Below are 12,625 nucleotides of genomic sequence, written 5' to 3' on the forward strand. Positions count from 1 at the left end.
TGGGACACATTGTCTCTAAGAACGGTATATCCACAGATGACAGCAAGGTCAGGTTGATCTTGGAATTGCCACCACCCACTAATTACAAAGGTGTGCAAAGATTTATGGGCCACGTTGGGTATTACCATCGCTTCATAATATTCTATGCTGAAATTGCCAAGCCATTATATAAGCTACTCATTGTCTTTGAATGGACTAAAGAATGCCAAGAAGCATCTGATAGATTGAAGCAAGTGTCGGCTAGCATGCCAATTCTAAGACCACCTTATATTACTATTGGAATTTGACTTCACGGTTACGGTGAGAGAAAGGGAACACAACATGTGTTAGCCGATCATATGTTACGAACTCCAAATGGGGAACCGATAATTGGTGTTGATGATGACCTCCCTGATGCTTGTTTGTTCAAATTGGACATGGTGCCTGAATGGAGTGGGGAAATATCCGATTATCTAGCTTATGGTTTTTCGCAAGAACGACCCTTGAACAAAGATAAAATGCAGCAGTTTGTTAAGCTTGCTGCACCTTATTGATTAATTGCGGGAGAACTATACAAGCTAGGTAAGGACAATGTCCTAAGGAGATGCGTGAGGGAAGATGAGTTCGAAGCACATTCATGGGTAGCCTGAGGACATTTTTTTGGCGAGATTACAGCTTGCAAAGTGCTTCAAGCAGGACTATGGTGGCCTACGTTGTTCGGGGACGCCATAGAGTTTGTCAAAAGGTGCGAAGAGTGTTAGCGATTTGCTATCGTGCAACAAAGGGACATGATGCAACTCACCCCTGTTATTGTAAGACAACCTTTTAATATGTGACAATTGTACACCTCCTGCCACTTTGGCACCTTCAACTTGTAATGTGCTTCCATTTGTAATACAGATCTCATATTACAGCTTGAAATCATTTTTATTAATTTTCTGTCTTAGCACATTGCAAAATCTTTCTTGTTCTATTGTAAGCTCATTGCAAAATCTATCGTGGATAATGCCTGTTTTGTTATGTTATAAGCTCATATGATACATATTGCCTACTTGAAGCACAACATGCTTCAAAATCAAGAGCTCTTGTTGCAGATGTGAGTGTGATAATAATTTTGGGAATTCCACATACATTAATGGGTTTTTTTCTGTGTCCAAGCCCTAGTGCCCATGACATCTGCCCGCCCAACCCTCAGAAATGAGAATAAGCCCATTAAACATGATTAGAACCATAGGAAATAAGGGGCTTTTGTATGGCCACCTTCCAGTATAACTAACATTTGGCAGTTTTAGTTAGAAAAAGAGAGGAGCTGAGCTGAAGATCGTAATTTTTTGTACAAGGGAGGAGCTTTTGCATGCGCAAGGATATTGCATCTGAGAGAGAGAGAGAGAGCTCTTTGAGCAGAAGAGATCTTTGTAACAACTGATGCAATAGAGATTAATGAATTCAACAATGGTTTTATGAGTATTTGATCTTGATTTTCTCCCTGGCTCAATCTATGATATAGCTCTGTGAATCTATGTCTTGTTCTGTGTTTGATTCCTGTGAGAGTGTGTGAGGTTGTCTCTCATATTTTCAATTTGCAGAGGTTCCATCTCCATCCCTACTCGTGTTTCTCCCTTAAATTTTTATCGTTGGAAATAGCATGTTGCCCTGGAGGAACAGGGTTGTGGTACCTTCTTGGTGGAACTTATAGGAAAGTTTTTCATCTCTGTGGCAAGTTGTGGGCTGGTACTTGATGCTTGATCTGTAGTTTGTGGCTGTTGAGTACAATCTGGGTGTTTGCAGCCCTTCAGAAGAAGGAAGATTTGGAGATTTTGCTCTGCTCCGTGTGCAGCCAACAACCACTTTGTCAAGGGCTGATTAGAGGGGTACCTTGGGTCTGGGAAGATAGCATGTGTGTCTACAGCAAGTCCAGAGGAAGCCTGGTAAGTTGCTCTAAGCTCCAAGCCTGGTAATAGTGGTGCTTCCTGGTCTCATCAACGTCTTACATTTCTATCTGTGGACCACTTGAGCATGATTCATAATCAAGAGCTGGTACTGTAGATGTGAATGTGACTATGATTATGGAAATTTAGCATATGGAAATTTAGCATATAGCTCACTCTTTTGTAAAAATTTATTTCCGAGTAGTCTCTTGTTAGCAGTAATTCTAAGATTTTTCTAGAAAGAGGACCATCTCAACTGTTTTTCACATATAAATATAGAGGGCTTACTTCTTATCTCAATCACTTACATTTACAACCTTGTTTACCTTGATCTCGTGTGTGTGCGCACGCGCATGCAACCCCAAAGCAGGGGGATGCTATCATGGACATTTTTGAAGAGAGATTGATCCTACAGAAGAGGCAGAGTTTGAACAAGATCTGCGAGCAGTTATGCAAGAAAGTATTGATTTTGGTTAGCTTGATTTATGAGCAGCATTTGATATGGTTATACCCATGAATCTCTTCAAATATGGACTGTTTTAGTTTAAAAATGTGGACTCTTTTTCACCAATGAGAAACAAGGCAAACAACCATATGGACTCTTTTTTACCATTTTTAACAAGAGTTAGAGAAATTTCTCACTAGAATTAGGGAAATTATAGGTGGAGTCAAGCTGTTGCAGCTAGTTATCTCACCATGAAAGCTCTTCTCATCGAGGTCATTCCACTCCTCAGTGTATTGATCGCAACCAGCCATAGCCGATTAATGCTCATAATGAATTTCATGTCAGGCATCATTCCAATACACAGAATGTTAATCGGAATCACCAAATTTAATTCTCATTTGCTGGCCAATATGCCGATAGAACTAATTGAATAATTCACATGGAGCCTTTCTTTTAGTTTCACCTCCACCATGGCGAGTTGCATGAAAGTAGCTTGTTCGTGAGTAATAGTGGGACTTTTCCATTCCTCGAGTGTTCCATATGTCTAGTGGACCCATTTCTTTAACAAATTATGGACCATGCGCAAGAAGAATATGCTATAAACAAAATAAGTATGGAGTAAAAGTCAGCATGTATTGATTTTCGTAACTTGAAGATATATGCCATTCTTACCAAATAGAACGTGATATCCTTTACTGCCCATGCTTGCTTGATTGTATCACAAAGAGTCCCTTTTGTATAAATGGATGGTGGAGATATAGGTAGGGGTGGCTCTAGCTTATTCTTCTCTCTTATTGGAGAAGAGCAACCATTGACTTCAATCCTCAACCATCCATCTAGAATTTCCATTGACCCCTTGCAATATAAGCATGGATAACTTGCATTACCACCTTGTGTAACTCCGAACATACATTTCAAAGTTTTCAAATCAGCACTTAAGTGCCATTCGACATTAAAAGCACCAATGCCTTGCACTTCAAATAACTCACCCCTTATTATGAGCATCAATGAGTGAGAAGAGTTCAGTATGCTCAAATAACTACTTTAGAGTGACATGACTCTCATTAGGAACTTGAGATGATCCAATCCACCACAAATCCATTTCAAAATGCACACTGAATCCAAGATCATTTATTTTACCTTCAGAATAAGCCAAAGCTCTATTCATCAAGCATATACTTGCTCTCTCCATTTTTTGTTGCTTCAACACTTGACACTCATCCAACTTGGGAGAAAAAATCAATGTTCAATCACATTCTCTAAAGAGCATTAAAAACTAAATGATAACACATCAATGTTCCATCACGTTCTTTAAAGAGCATAAAAAACTAAATGATAACACATCAAATCAGATCTTCATATATGAAAAACTCATGAAGGATTTTTATTGACACACCTTCAATATACATTTGGTATAACATCACCATTGCACATTGTAATCTTTTTGCATCAACCCACACATTATTATATTTGTTGAATTCAAATAATGAAGGTAGCTTGTGCGGCTTCTCTACAAGCATGGAGCCTTCATTGAACTTGTACTTGCCAATGAGCTTAGAAATGTCCATGTTTCTCAAATTTTCGGCTCTTTACACATGAGATAGTCTGGGTATCCCAAATACTCTCATTTTTCTTGGCTTCAATGAGTTGAAGAAAACTTTGCTTGTAGCATTATATGATAGCAATGTGTGTGAATACACTTAGGATCACCAAGACACTTTTTTTTTCACTAGAAGGTTTTTTTCTATGTATGTACACCCTCTTATCTACTCATTTTGGGATGTGTACTTATCTTTCGTATCTGACACATTTGTTTATTCTAATCTAATGAGTTTGTTTGCTCTTAAGCTTCTCTATCTTGTGTGTGCGCGCGCATTGTTGCAATCCTAACCCTAATTCTAACAATTGGTATCAGAGCTAGCTTCTTTGACACTTGATCTAGTAGTTTGTTTCCCTCCTCACGATCCTGTTTTTCTGTCTTTGATTGAAATACTCTTAGAAGAAAAAAGTATATACTATAGTGTGCTGTGCTTTTCGAGATCCGCGACATAATTCGAACGCATTTTGGACATCGCAAGGTTTCTATAGACATTCTAGAGAAGCATCATTTTGGATTGCCTCTATTCGATTTTGGGTGTTTGGACTATGCAACGGCAAAGATTTGGTGTGCAACAACATCTTCTGTGTCTTCAACAACATTGACCACCATACTTTCCTAAAAGCCAACCTTTAATGCTTTGAGAAAGCTTAAATAAGTCATACCATACCAGAGGCTAGCACTAAAGGGCAAACCACCCAAGACCAAGTCAATAAATACCAAAGTTTAATTCACCTCAATTAACCATAACAAAGAAGCTCCACCCATAAGAGCGACAACCTCAAAGCCATCTAGAAACCAGATTTTCTTCAAGACTGGCTGGTAAGCACAGTATGACCTTAAGAGTATTAAAGCTCACCTTCTGCATAATGCTCCAGGACGAAGAGTCAAATACTCCTTTTTGTTTAAGCTGGACTGATGAGCATAACACGAGAACAGCACCAAGACCCAAATACTCCCGGACAAAAGTCAAATACCCCTTTTTGTTTAAGCTGGACTGATGAGAATAACACAAGAACAACCAAGAGCCATCACTCATCCTGCTCATATGCAGTGTTATGCACTGTATCAGCTTATTAGCTTTCAAGCTACTGTACAAACCTTTATGGTTGTAGACATGATCCCTTGTGAGGGTCATGTTGTCACACCACCTTTAGCATGATCCACCACCAGATGTGCTTATCCAAAAGACAAACAGTACACACTAGCACGCAGAAAAACGCCCCAAGATTGTATCAGCATTGGCCGCTCATTTCCCATGCAGATGTTTTGCTTCAAGTTCAGGGAATAGAAACTTTTATGGACATACATCCTAACACCAAAACATAACTTCCACACTAGAATGGCATTTGATGCTTCGATTGATCATTGGGCAGCACCAAATTGCCAGTTTCATACTAGTATCCACCCTGAATGTAGGTATTTAGGCGCTTAAGCTCTTCCCGATGCTCGTCCACCACAGCCCTAACCACGTCTCCAATCGATACCATTCCCTTCATCTTTTTTCCTTCAACCACAGGGATATGCCTGATTCTTTTCTCTGTCAAAATGCACAACCCGCCCATGTGAACTGCAGTCTTTCAAAGTCTGTATTTCCTTGGACATTTCACTACACCAGGAAACCTTAACTGTTTGTATGAAGCTTCGCATAATTAATCAGGGCCTTTACACATACAGCCTGCCTATTCTGGCTGTCAGGTAATCCGACAACAGGGGCAGGGAACTGCAGCTCACAGATGGCAATCGAGCCTGTGCACAGCCTGCCTGTTCTGGAAAATGCAGGTTGTATATGTAAAGGCCCTCACACACTACAGTTCTAAGTTCTAACCTTCCTTTTTTACCTGTCATCAGCTGCATGGCTTGGAGAACTTTAGTGTTGGGGGTCACCGTGATGAGCTTGTTCTGAAAACAGCCAAAGCAAATACATTACTTTCAGCAGCTATACCTTGCATGAAGCTTGAACGATGACCGTGTGATTGTGATCCAACAGATTTCATACACTGGCACAAAGACATGCATACGTACCTCCTCTGTCATGATGTCCCCAACTTTGGTTGTCTTAGATGATCTACCTTGGACAATGATCTTTCTTAAATAATCTATCATGAAAATCCAAGAGCAGTTACAAACATGCCCACAGCCTTTGGCCATTTGCAAGCTAGGCGCACAAATGATTGAGAGAAACAATGAGAGAGAGAGAGAGAGAGAGAGAGAGAGTGCGTGAGCTCTCACATTATCAGTGTTAAAGACTCTATGCACGTTACAAGCAGAAGGTCTACAGATTACAACACAGCACAGTGCATGTGCTTACAAGCTTAAGTGAGCAGTATGCACAATCTCTATTGATGTGAAACATGTAATATATTAAGGTAAAACTGACCCCTTTCAGTGACTATTCCTGCAATGGCATCTTGTCCTTCAGGCTTTACCACCAAAAGAGCTCCCACATTGTGTTGAGTCATCTGAAATGACCATAAATCAATCCATACATGCACCAGTCAAACGCGTCACGCACGTGTACATAAATGCATAGCTTGCATGCATGTAGATAGAGAGTAGTAGTAATTGAGCAGTGCTTACAGATTTGACCGCTTCATACACAGTGTCGTCAGTTTTGCAGAAGAGCCAGGATCCATCCGCTTTATCGCCTTTGGACTTGAGGATATCGGAGATGGTGGTGCTCTCAAAGCCGTGCTCGTCTAGACTCTCTGTCAAACCTGACTCCAGCTGCCGCCTCTGGAAAATGGCAGGCGTTCCAGCCATGCGAACATGCTGCAGCACTGATTCTGTCAAGGCCCGGCCCTTGAGAGACAAAACCCTGGTGACCCCTTGCATTCTCTTCAGAGAAACTGTTTGACAAGGCAGATCAGACTTGGAAATGCTAGAAAGCTTTAATATAGAAGAGAACATACTATGTGTGTGTGTGTGTGTGTGTGTGAGAGAGAGAGAGAGAGAGAGAGATTGCACGGAAAACATCCTTGGAAATTGAGGGAGGGCCATTTTCCATTGAATGTCCTTGGAAATCTTGTGAAGGAGGCCATGGCCACGGCCATGCCTCTGTCTGGCGTGCACGCACAAAAGCAGGACTGAGAGAGAGAGATAGAGAGAGCGATGGCCGTGATCACCTCTCTGGGTTCAGAACCAGGCCATGGCTGTCTGGGCGCACAGAAGCAGGCCATAGCTCCTCTCTCTCTCTCTCTTCAGAAGCAGGCCATGACCACCTCTTTAGATTCAGAACCAGGCCATGTCTGTCCGGATTCAGAAGTAGGCCACGTGCATGGCTATGCGATCTCTCTGTGTAGCTTGAAAAGGAAGCCATGCCCATCTCTCTGTGTCTGGCTTGAGAAGGAAGCCATGGCAAGCCATGCCCATCTCTGTGACTAGCTTGAGAAGGAAGCCATGGCCATCTCTCTCTCTCTCTCTCTCTCTCTCTCTCTCGGTGGAACAAGGGCTCGTACCTGTTCTGGAGATGTCTTCTTGAATGCAGCTTACCCTAGCCCAGATCGCAACTTGCAAACAGCAGCAGAAGAGAAGCGAATACACGCGCGCGTGCACGCACTCACACACTAACACGTGTAACAAGAGGAGTGTAACTTACAATGAATATTTTAAATAATTTCACCTAACGTGCCTTCGGAAAAATAAATTTCATTTTTGAAATTAGAAGCATTAGTAAATCAATATAAGATTATGGTTAAGATGTGCAAATTAATAGGAATAAGGGGGGGAGAGAGAGAGAGAGAGAGAGAGAGAGAGAGAAAGCACTAATATTTTTTTCTCTTTTTTTTTAAATGCAGGAAGAAACACACACTCTCTTCGCCCCTTTTATGAAGACCCAATCCGGTGTGAAGAAAGGTCTCCGCCTTAACCACTCGGTTGTGACCCCGCCCTGCCCCCAGGGTTACCAAAGCCTTGGGCTGAATTCACTTTACCATTTATAATAACTGAATTCACTTTACCATTTATAATAAAAGTGTAAAATTGTGACCATGAAGTCTACAATGAGGACTCACAGTGAAAAAATCCTTACTTCTTGTTCTTCAATTGTTTTTCTTGATTATGCGACTAGTCGCCTTCATGTGGCATATGTTAGGGTTTTTTTAACATCCATGAAGTGTAATTGAAGAGATGAAGAGATGGAGAACCAAAAATGGAAAAGAAAAAAATTGTGGGGAAGAAAAAGGAGAGAGAGAGAGAGAGAGAGAGAGAGAGAGAGAGAGAGAGAATTTATATAACGTTTTATCCCTTCCTTAGCAAATAATACATTTCACTTAATTAGAATAAATTTAAAGTATATACCTCATTTTTATAAGCAAATTTTTGCTTATGCTTAGAAATTGGGGAGATCTTATTCTTCATTACTTGGGGGTGTTGCATTTGTTGAAAAATAATCTTATGCAAAGTTATCACCAAATACATAGGCCAAATTGGAGTTGCCATTGGGAGCTTATACAAGTGATTATAAGAAGGCCATATCTTAACTATGTAGTAGGTCGAGTCGGTTCATTTATGTAAGATCCTAGGTAAGAACACATGGATCTAGCGAGAAGACCTTTAATGTATCAAAGATTATGGGTTGCATTAGGGGTTCTAACCCATGACTTTATATTGGTGACTTTGGAGGTTGTTTTCATGAAGAGAGATCTTTTATTTTAGCCTATGAACTTTATCCATACATGAAAGAAATCGTTTTCTTGGATGCTTCGAGCAATTCTTAACACTTTCTATAACTTTTTATTACTAGTGTCTCAATGGTGATTCTCCACCTTGAGGGTGGCCTAAAGAGGCCATAGAATTAAAGGGACTCATTTGTTTGCTTTTGGGCCATAATGTGGAGTCAAAGGGAGAGTGGGCATGCCCTTTGTGAAACCACTTGTTAAGTGGATTGTAAATATGTAACCAACGTTGGTTTTTACATATCATTTGAAACAACCATGTCTATAATAAGCCTCAAATCCTTTGATCAACACATAATTCACATATTTTTGCTTGGGATTTACAAATCATAAAGTTAAGTTGACTTACGTTGAGATCTACAAGCTTTGGAGCTAACACTTGAAGCAATAATAGGTTCAAACCATCTCACTCTAAATTAAAATTTTGTCAATACTCTAAAATGTTCATATAAGAATTCTTACTCTAAAATTTTGTAGATACTCTAGAATGTTCATGTAAGAATTCTTACTTTTAGTATTGAATTACAAGATATGAGCATTATTAGTATTTCTCATTTGAAACATTTGAGTAGTACATAACTTTTTATCTAGCTACAATGAGATAAAGGCCTTTTAAAAATAAGGTTCCCTTTATGATCTTATCCATTGGTACTAAAAGAATGACCCTTACATCTCATGACCATGATGTCATCTATTATTTAGTTTACATACATTGGTCCTCTTTTATATACACAAATTACATGTGGTGAATGAACATATAATTCTTCCACATATGCAATGATACGTCGATCCTAACATTATCAAACCACTTTGATACAGGAGAACAACATTGTTAATGATTTTGCATAACGCTAGAAAGTTGTTTTTAGCTCTTAATAATTCATATTTGTACCCATTATGGAGCGTACCTATAGGGTATATGAAAGAACTTCCTAAAGATCTAACCTTATTTCTTTTGGAATTTCTCATGTCCTTGTGGATTGCCACAAAAACTTTGCTTCTTTTAAATTTATTAGTGGACCCATACAATTTCCTAGTCTCCTAATAAGATAATTAACTTCTCAACATATTAAGTCTCATTCCAAGATCCCATCTTGAGTTGAATTTTTCGGCCTCATACAATGTATGAGTCCAACTTTTTGGACTCATACAATGTATGAGATAAAACATGGAAAGTATAAATTAAGACTGTCACGAACAAAATGATAAGCTGTTATATCCATAACTTGACTACTCTTGTCCTTTCACTATTGGAAAGTGGAGTGTCTTTTTCCACAATACCTTTGCTCAAGTCTAGTTTACTAACAACCTCCACTCATGCAAGAGATTGTATTAGCTAAATGTGTATTTATGGTCGAGGAACTTGCTTACATTCACTTGTATGGGAGAGTAAGACATATTTTTATGTGAAATATATTTCATTTGAAAGTATACATAATTGTAGTACTCATCATCAATACCCCCAATAGAAGTCAAATAAATAGAAAGCTAGTAAACATTATTTCAAGTTGTGACATAATATATTCAAAAGACATGTTTGGGTCAAGAGTGTCCACTGGGCACTAATATATCAATAGACTATTAAGGTTTTAACCTAAATCTAGCAACTAAGCTTAATTTATATTTTTAAAAAATAGATCAATACATCTCTCTCATATTTTCTCTCAGGTGCATCGCTCTCATGAGTTTAAAAAAACAAGATCACAATTGCATGTCTCCTCTCATATTCGAGCAAAAGATTTATTTAAAAAAACAAGATGACTACACACTACCTCAACATTCGTATTAATCATGTAACATTCATATTAATCTCTCTCTCTCTCTCTCCCTCAACATTCATCTTAATCATGTAACATTCATATTAATCTCTCTCTCTCTCTCTCTCTCTCTCTCTCTCTCTCTCTCTCTCTCTCTCGTGCGCGCGCGTGCTTTAAGTTTTATAGGCATCCAAGTAGAAGCTTCCAAGCTCATTTACTGGGCATCCACCTCAAACAACCAATCCATGCTCAAGCTCACTAGCTGCCTCTACAAACTTCTAATAGTTCCTCAAAAAAAAATGATGGCCCTCCCACTTGACATGGGACCTCGAATAATTTTTGAAGAATTAATCAAAACTCACATATACATCAAGGATTAAACCATTGAATTGAACCAAAGTGACAAGATTGAGCATAAAATAAAATAAAAACATGAGATAGAGTAGACAATACTTCACCACACAAAAGACAAGTATTAGGTGCAATCTCCCCCCTCAAACGTGTAGCTCCCACTTCCACGATATGAGTATTTTTTAGAATTGTATTCAATATATAGCCCAAAGAGCTATTATAGTTGTAAGTACAATTTTGGGCTTGCTTTTCCACTTTTGGGGTTTTGCTTTACATATAACATATTAAAACCCTTGCCCAATGATAAATACTAATAGGCCTTTGCATATAAAATAACCTTGTGCACATTTGCACATAAAATAATCTAGCCACATGAAAGGCTACAAATGATTGATGCAATTCTTATACATGATTAGCATATTATCTTCATCTTCACACCATCGCTCAATCCACCATTCATACAAACACCTCAATCGGTACCCTCGTAGAGTGTGACACCTAAATTGTTACCCATCTCATTCTATATACGACACCTCAATACGCTCGTATAGTGTGACACCTCAATCAATACTCTCGCACATCTCGCTACCTATACTCATAAATATAATCCACGTTAGTTAAACAATCAATTAAACACATTAATTAATCCCAACATCGTTATGAGAAATAGGCAACCATAATATCAAATTACATGTACCAAACAGGCATGGTACACACGGGTGTCCCCGATATAAAATAAGAAATATAATTCCCAATAATCAAGAGTAATTCTCATAGCATTCCCTCTTGCTCGGGTTGCAACTTTCCTCAATTGCGTAAATCCATGAGAGGACGGCTTCATAATTAGAGTGGAAAACTCGATCAACACATAATGCAAATATGCAATGAACCAATCAAATGAACATATGTGAAAGGAGTCTAAGTGTCCCATACCATAAAGGCGCATTCCACATACACACATAAGATGGTAAAAGATAGAAGACATAAATGTATCTAGTGTAAGTACATGAAATGAATCTGATGTCCCATACCACCAGATTAACTTCAAATATAACTCCTTTAGAATAGAAATTTGAGACAGAGTGACACAACTTTTCTTTATCTTAAAGTTATTCTTGAGTTTCAGAATTTGAACTAATCTTAATGTTGAATCTATGGTTTACTAGGGTTTACTAATTAAGTCTTTAGGTTGTAGAAATATTGTAAAATTATTTAAACAAATGTGAAATGTTTGCGAAAAGAAGCAAATACATATATCCATCGTCTGATAGTGTATTGATGGTGATGCTGTCTTGCTTGAGATGTTTGTCATTAGTTATGGATGTAGATAATAAGAGCTTTTTCTTGTGTTATGGCTCACCCTAACCCCCCTTGAAACACATCCAACAAGCGATTACCTGGTGAACCGCAACTGTCGTGAGAGGATCTTTCCAATGGGTGAGCTCGTCCAAGCTTCATAACTCCTTGAGAAGCAATTCCACCGCACCCCCTGTGAGCATTGTCACACCACCACGTAACACTATGGGTACTGATTCCTCCTCTCACCTCACATCACTCACACACACTCACTAGCATGCATTAGGGAGAGAGATTAACTAGAGCAAGACTCAATTGCACAATGGGAGAGTATGTTGTATTATGAAAGAAATTCACTTATATACATGGCCATAAGTGTTCACTCACTTAAACTGTGGCCGACCAAGCACTTTAGGCTCACCAGAGACCTAATGCTATTTGTTATGGGCTACCACACCTCCAAGAGGGAACTCAATGCATTCACCTTTGGAAAGAGCCATAGAGCACAACTGTCATAGGGCACTTACCAATGCTTCGAACTGGTGTCCGCCGTTGAAGTCTCCAAGCTCACTTAAGAAGCTCCAATCCTCCAAGCT

General features: G+C 39.0%; 1 protein-coding gene across 1 annotated transcript; it reads right to left on the reverse strand.

Annotated features, from left to right (window-relative positions):
* Positions 1-4,632: 4,632 nt before the first annotated feature.
* Positions 4,633-7,530, reverse strand: LOC147617248 (CBS domain-containing protein CBSX3, mitochondrial-like). The gene is made up of 6 exons (XM_086776879.1): positions 7,408-7,530; positions 6,530-6,798; positions 6,330-6,411; positions 5,975-6,048; positions 5,791-5,851; positions 4,633-5,489 (listed from the first exon to the last, which is right to left on the reverse strand). Exons 2-6 carry the CDS (start codon positions 6,782-6,784, stop codon positions 5,347-5,349), a joined length of 615 nt encoding a protein of 204 aa, XP_086633005.1. The 5' UTR covers positions 6,785-6,798; positions 7,408-7,530; the 3' UTR covers positions 4,633-5,346.
* Positions 7,531-12,625: the final 5,095 nt, after the last annotated feature.

The sequence above is a fragment of the Cibotium barometz genome, chromosome 37, assembly GCF_041138505.1.
Source record: "Cibotium barometz isolate CiBa-2024 chromosome 37, ASM4113850v1, whole genome shotgun sequence".
NCBI lineage: Eukaryota > Viridiplantae > Streptophyta > Polypodiopsida > Cyatheales > Cibotiaceae > Cibotium > Cibotium barometz.

Excerpts from the sequence above, each read along its gene's own strand:
- LOC147617248 (XM_086776879.1), bottom strand. The coding sequence starts at position 6,784 with ATGCAAGGGGTCACCAGGGTTTTGTCTCTCAAGGGCCGGGCCTTGACA. Across the intron at positions 6,412-6,529 it reads TGTATGAAGCGGTCAAATCT|ATGACTCAACACAATGTGGG; the intron begins GTAAGCACTGCT and ends TGGTCATTTCAG. Across the intron at positions 6,049-6,329 it reads AGGAATAGTCACTGAAAGGG|ATTATTTAAGAAAGATCATT; the intron begins GTCAGTTTTACC and ends TTTTCATGATAG.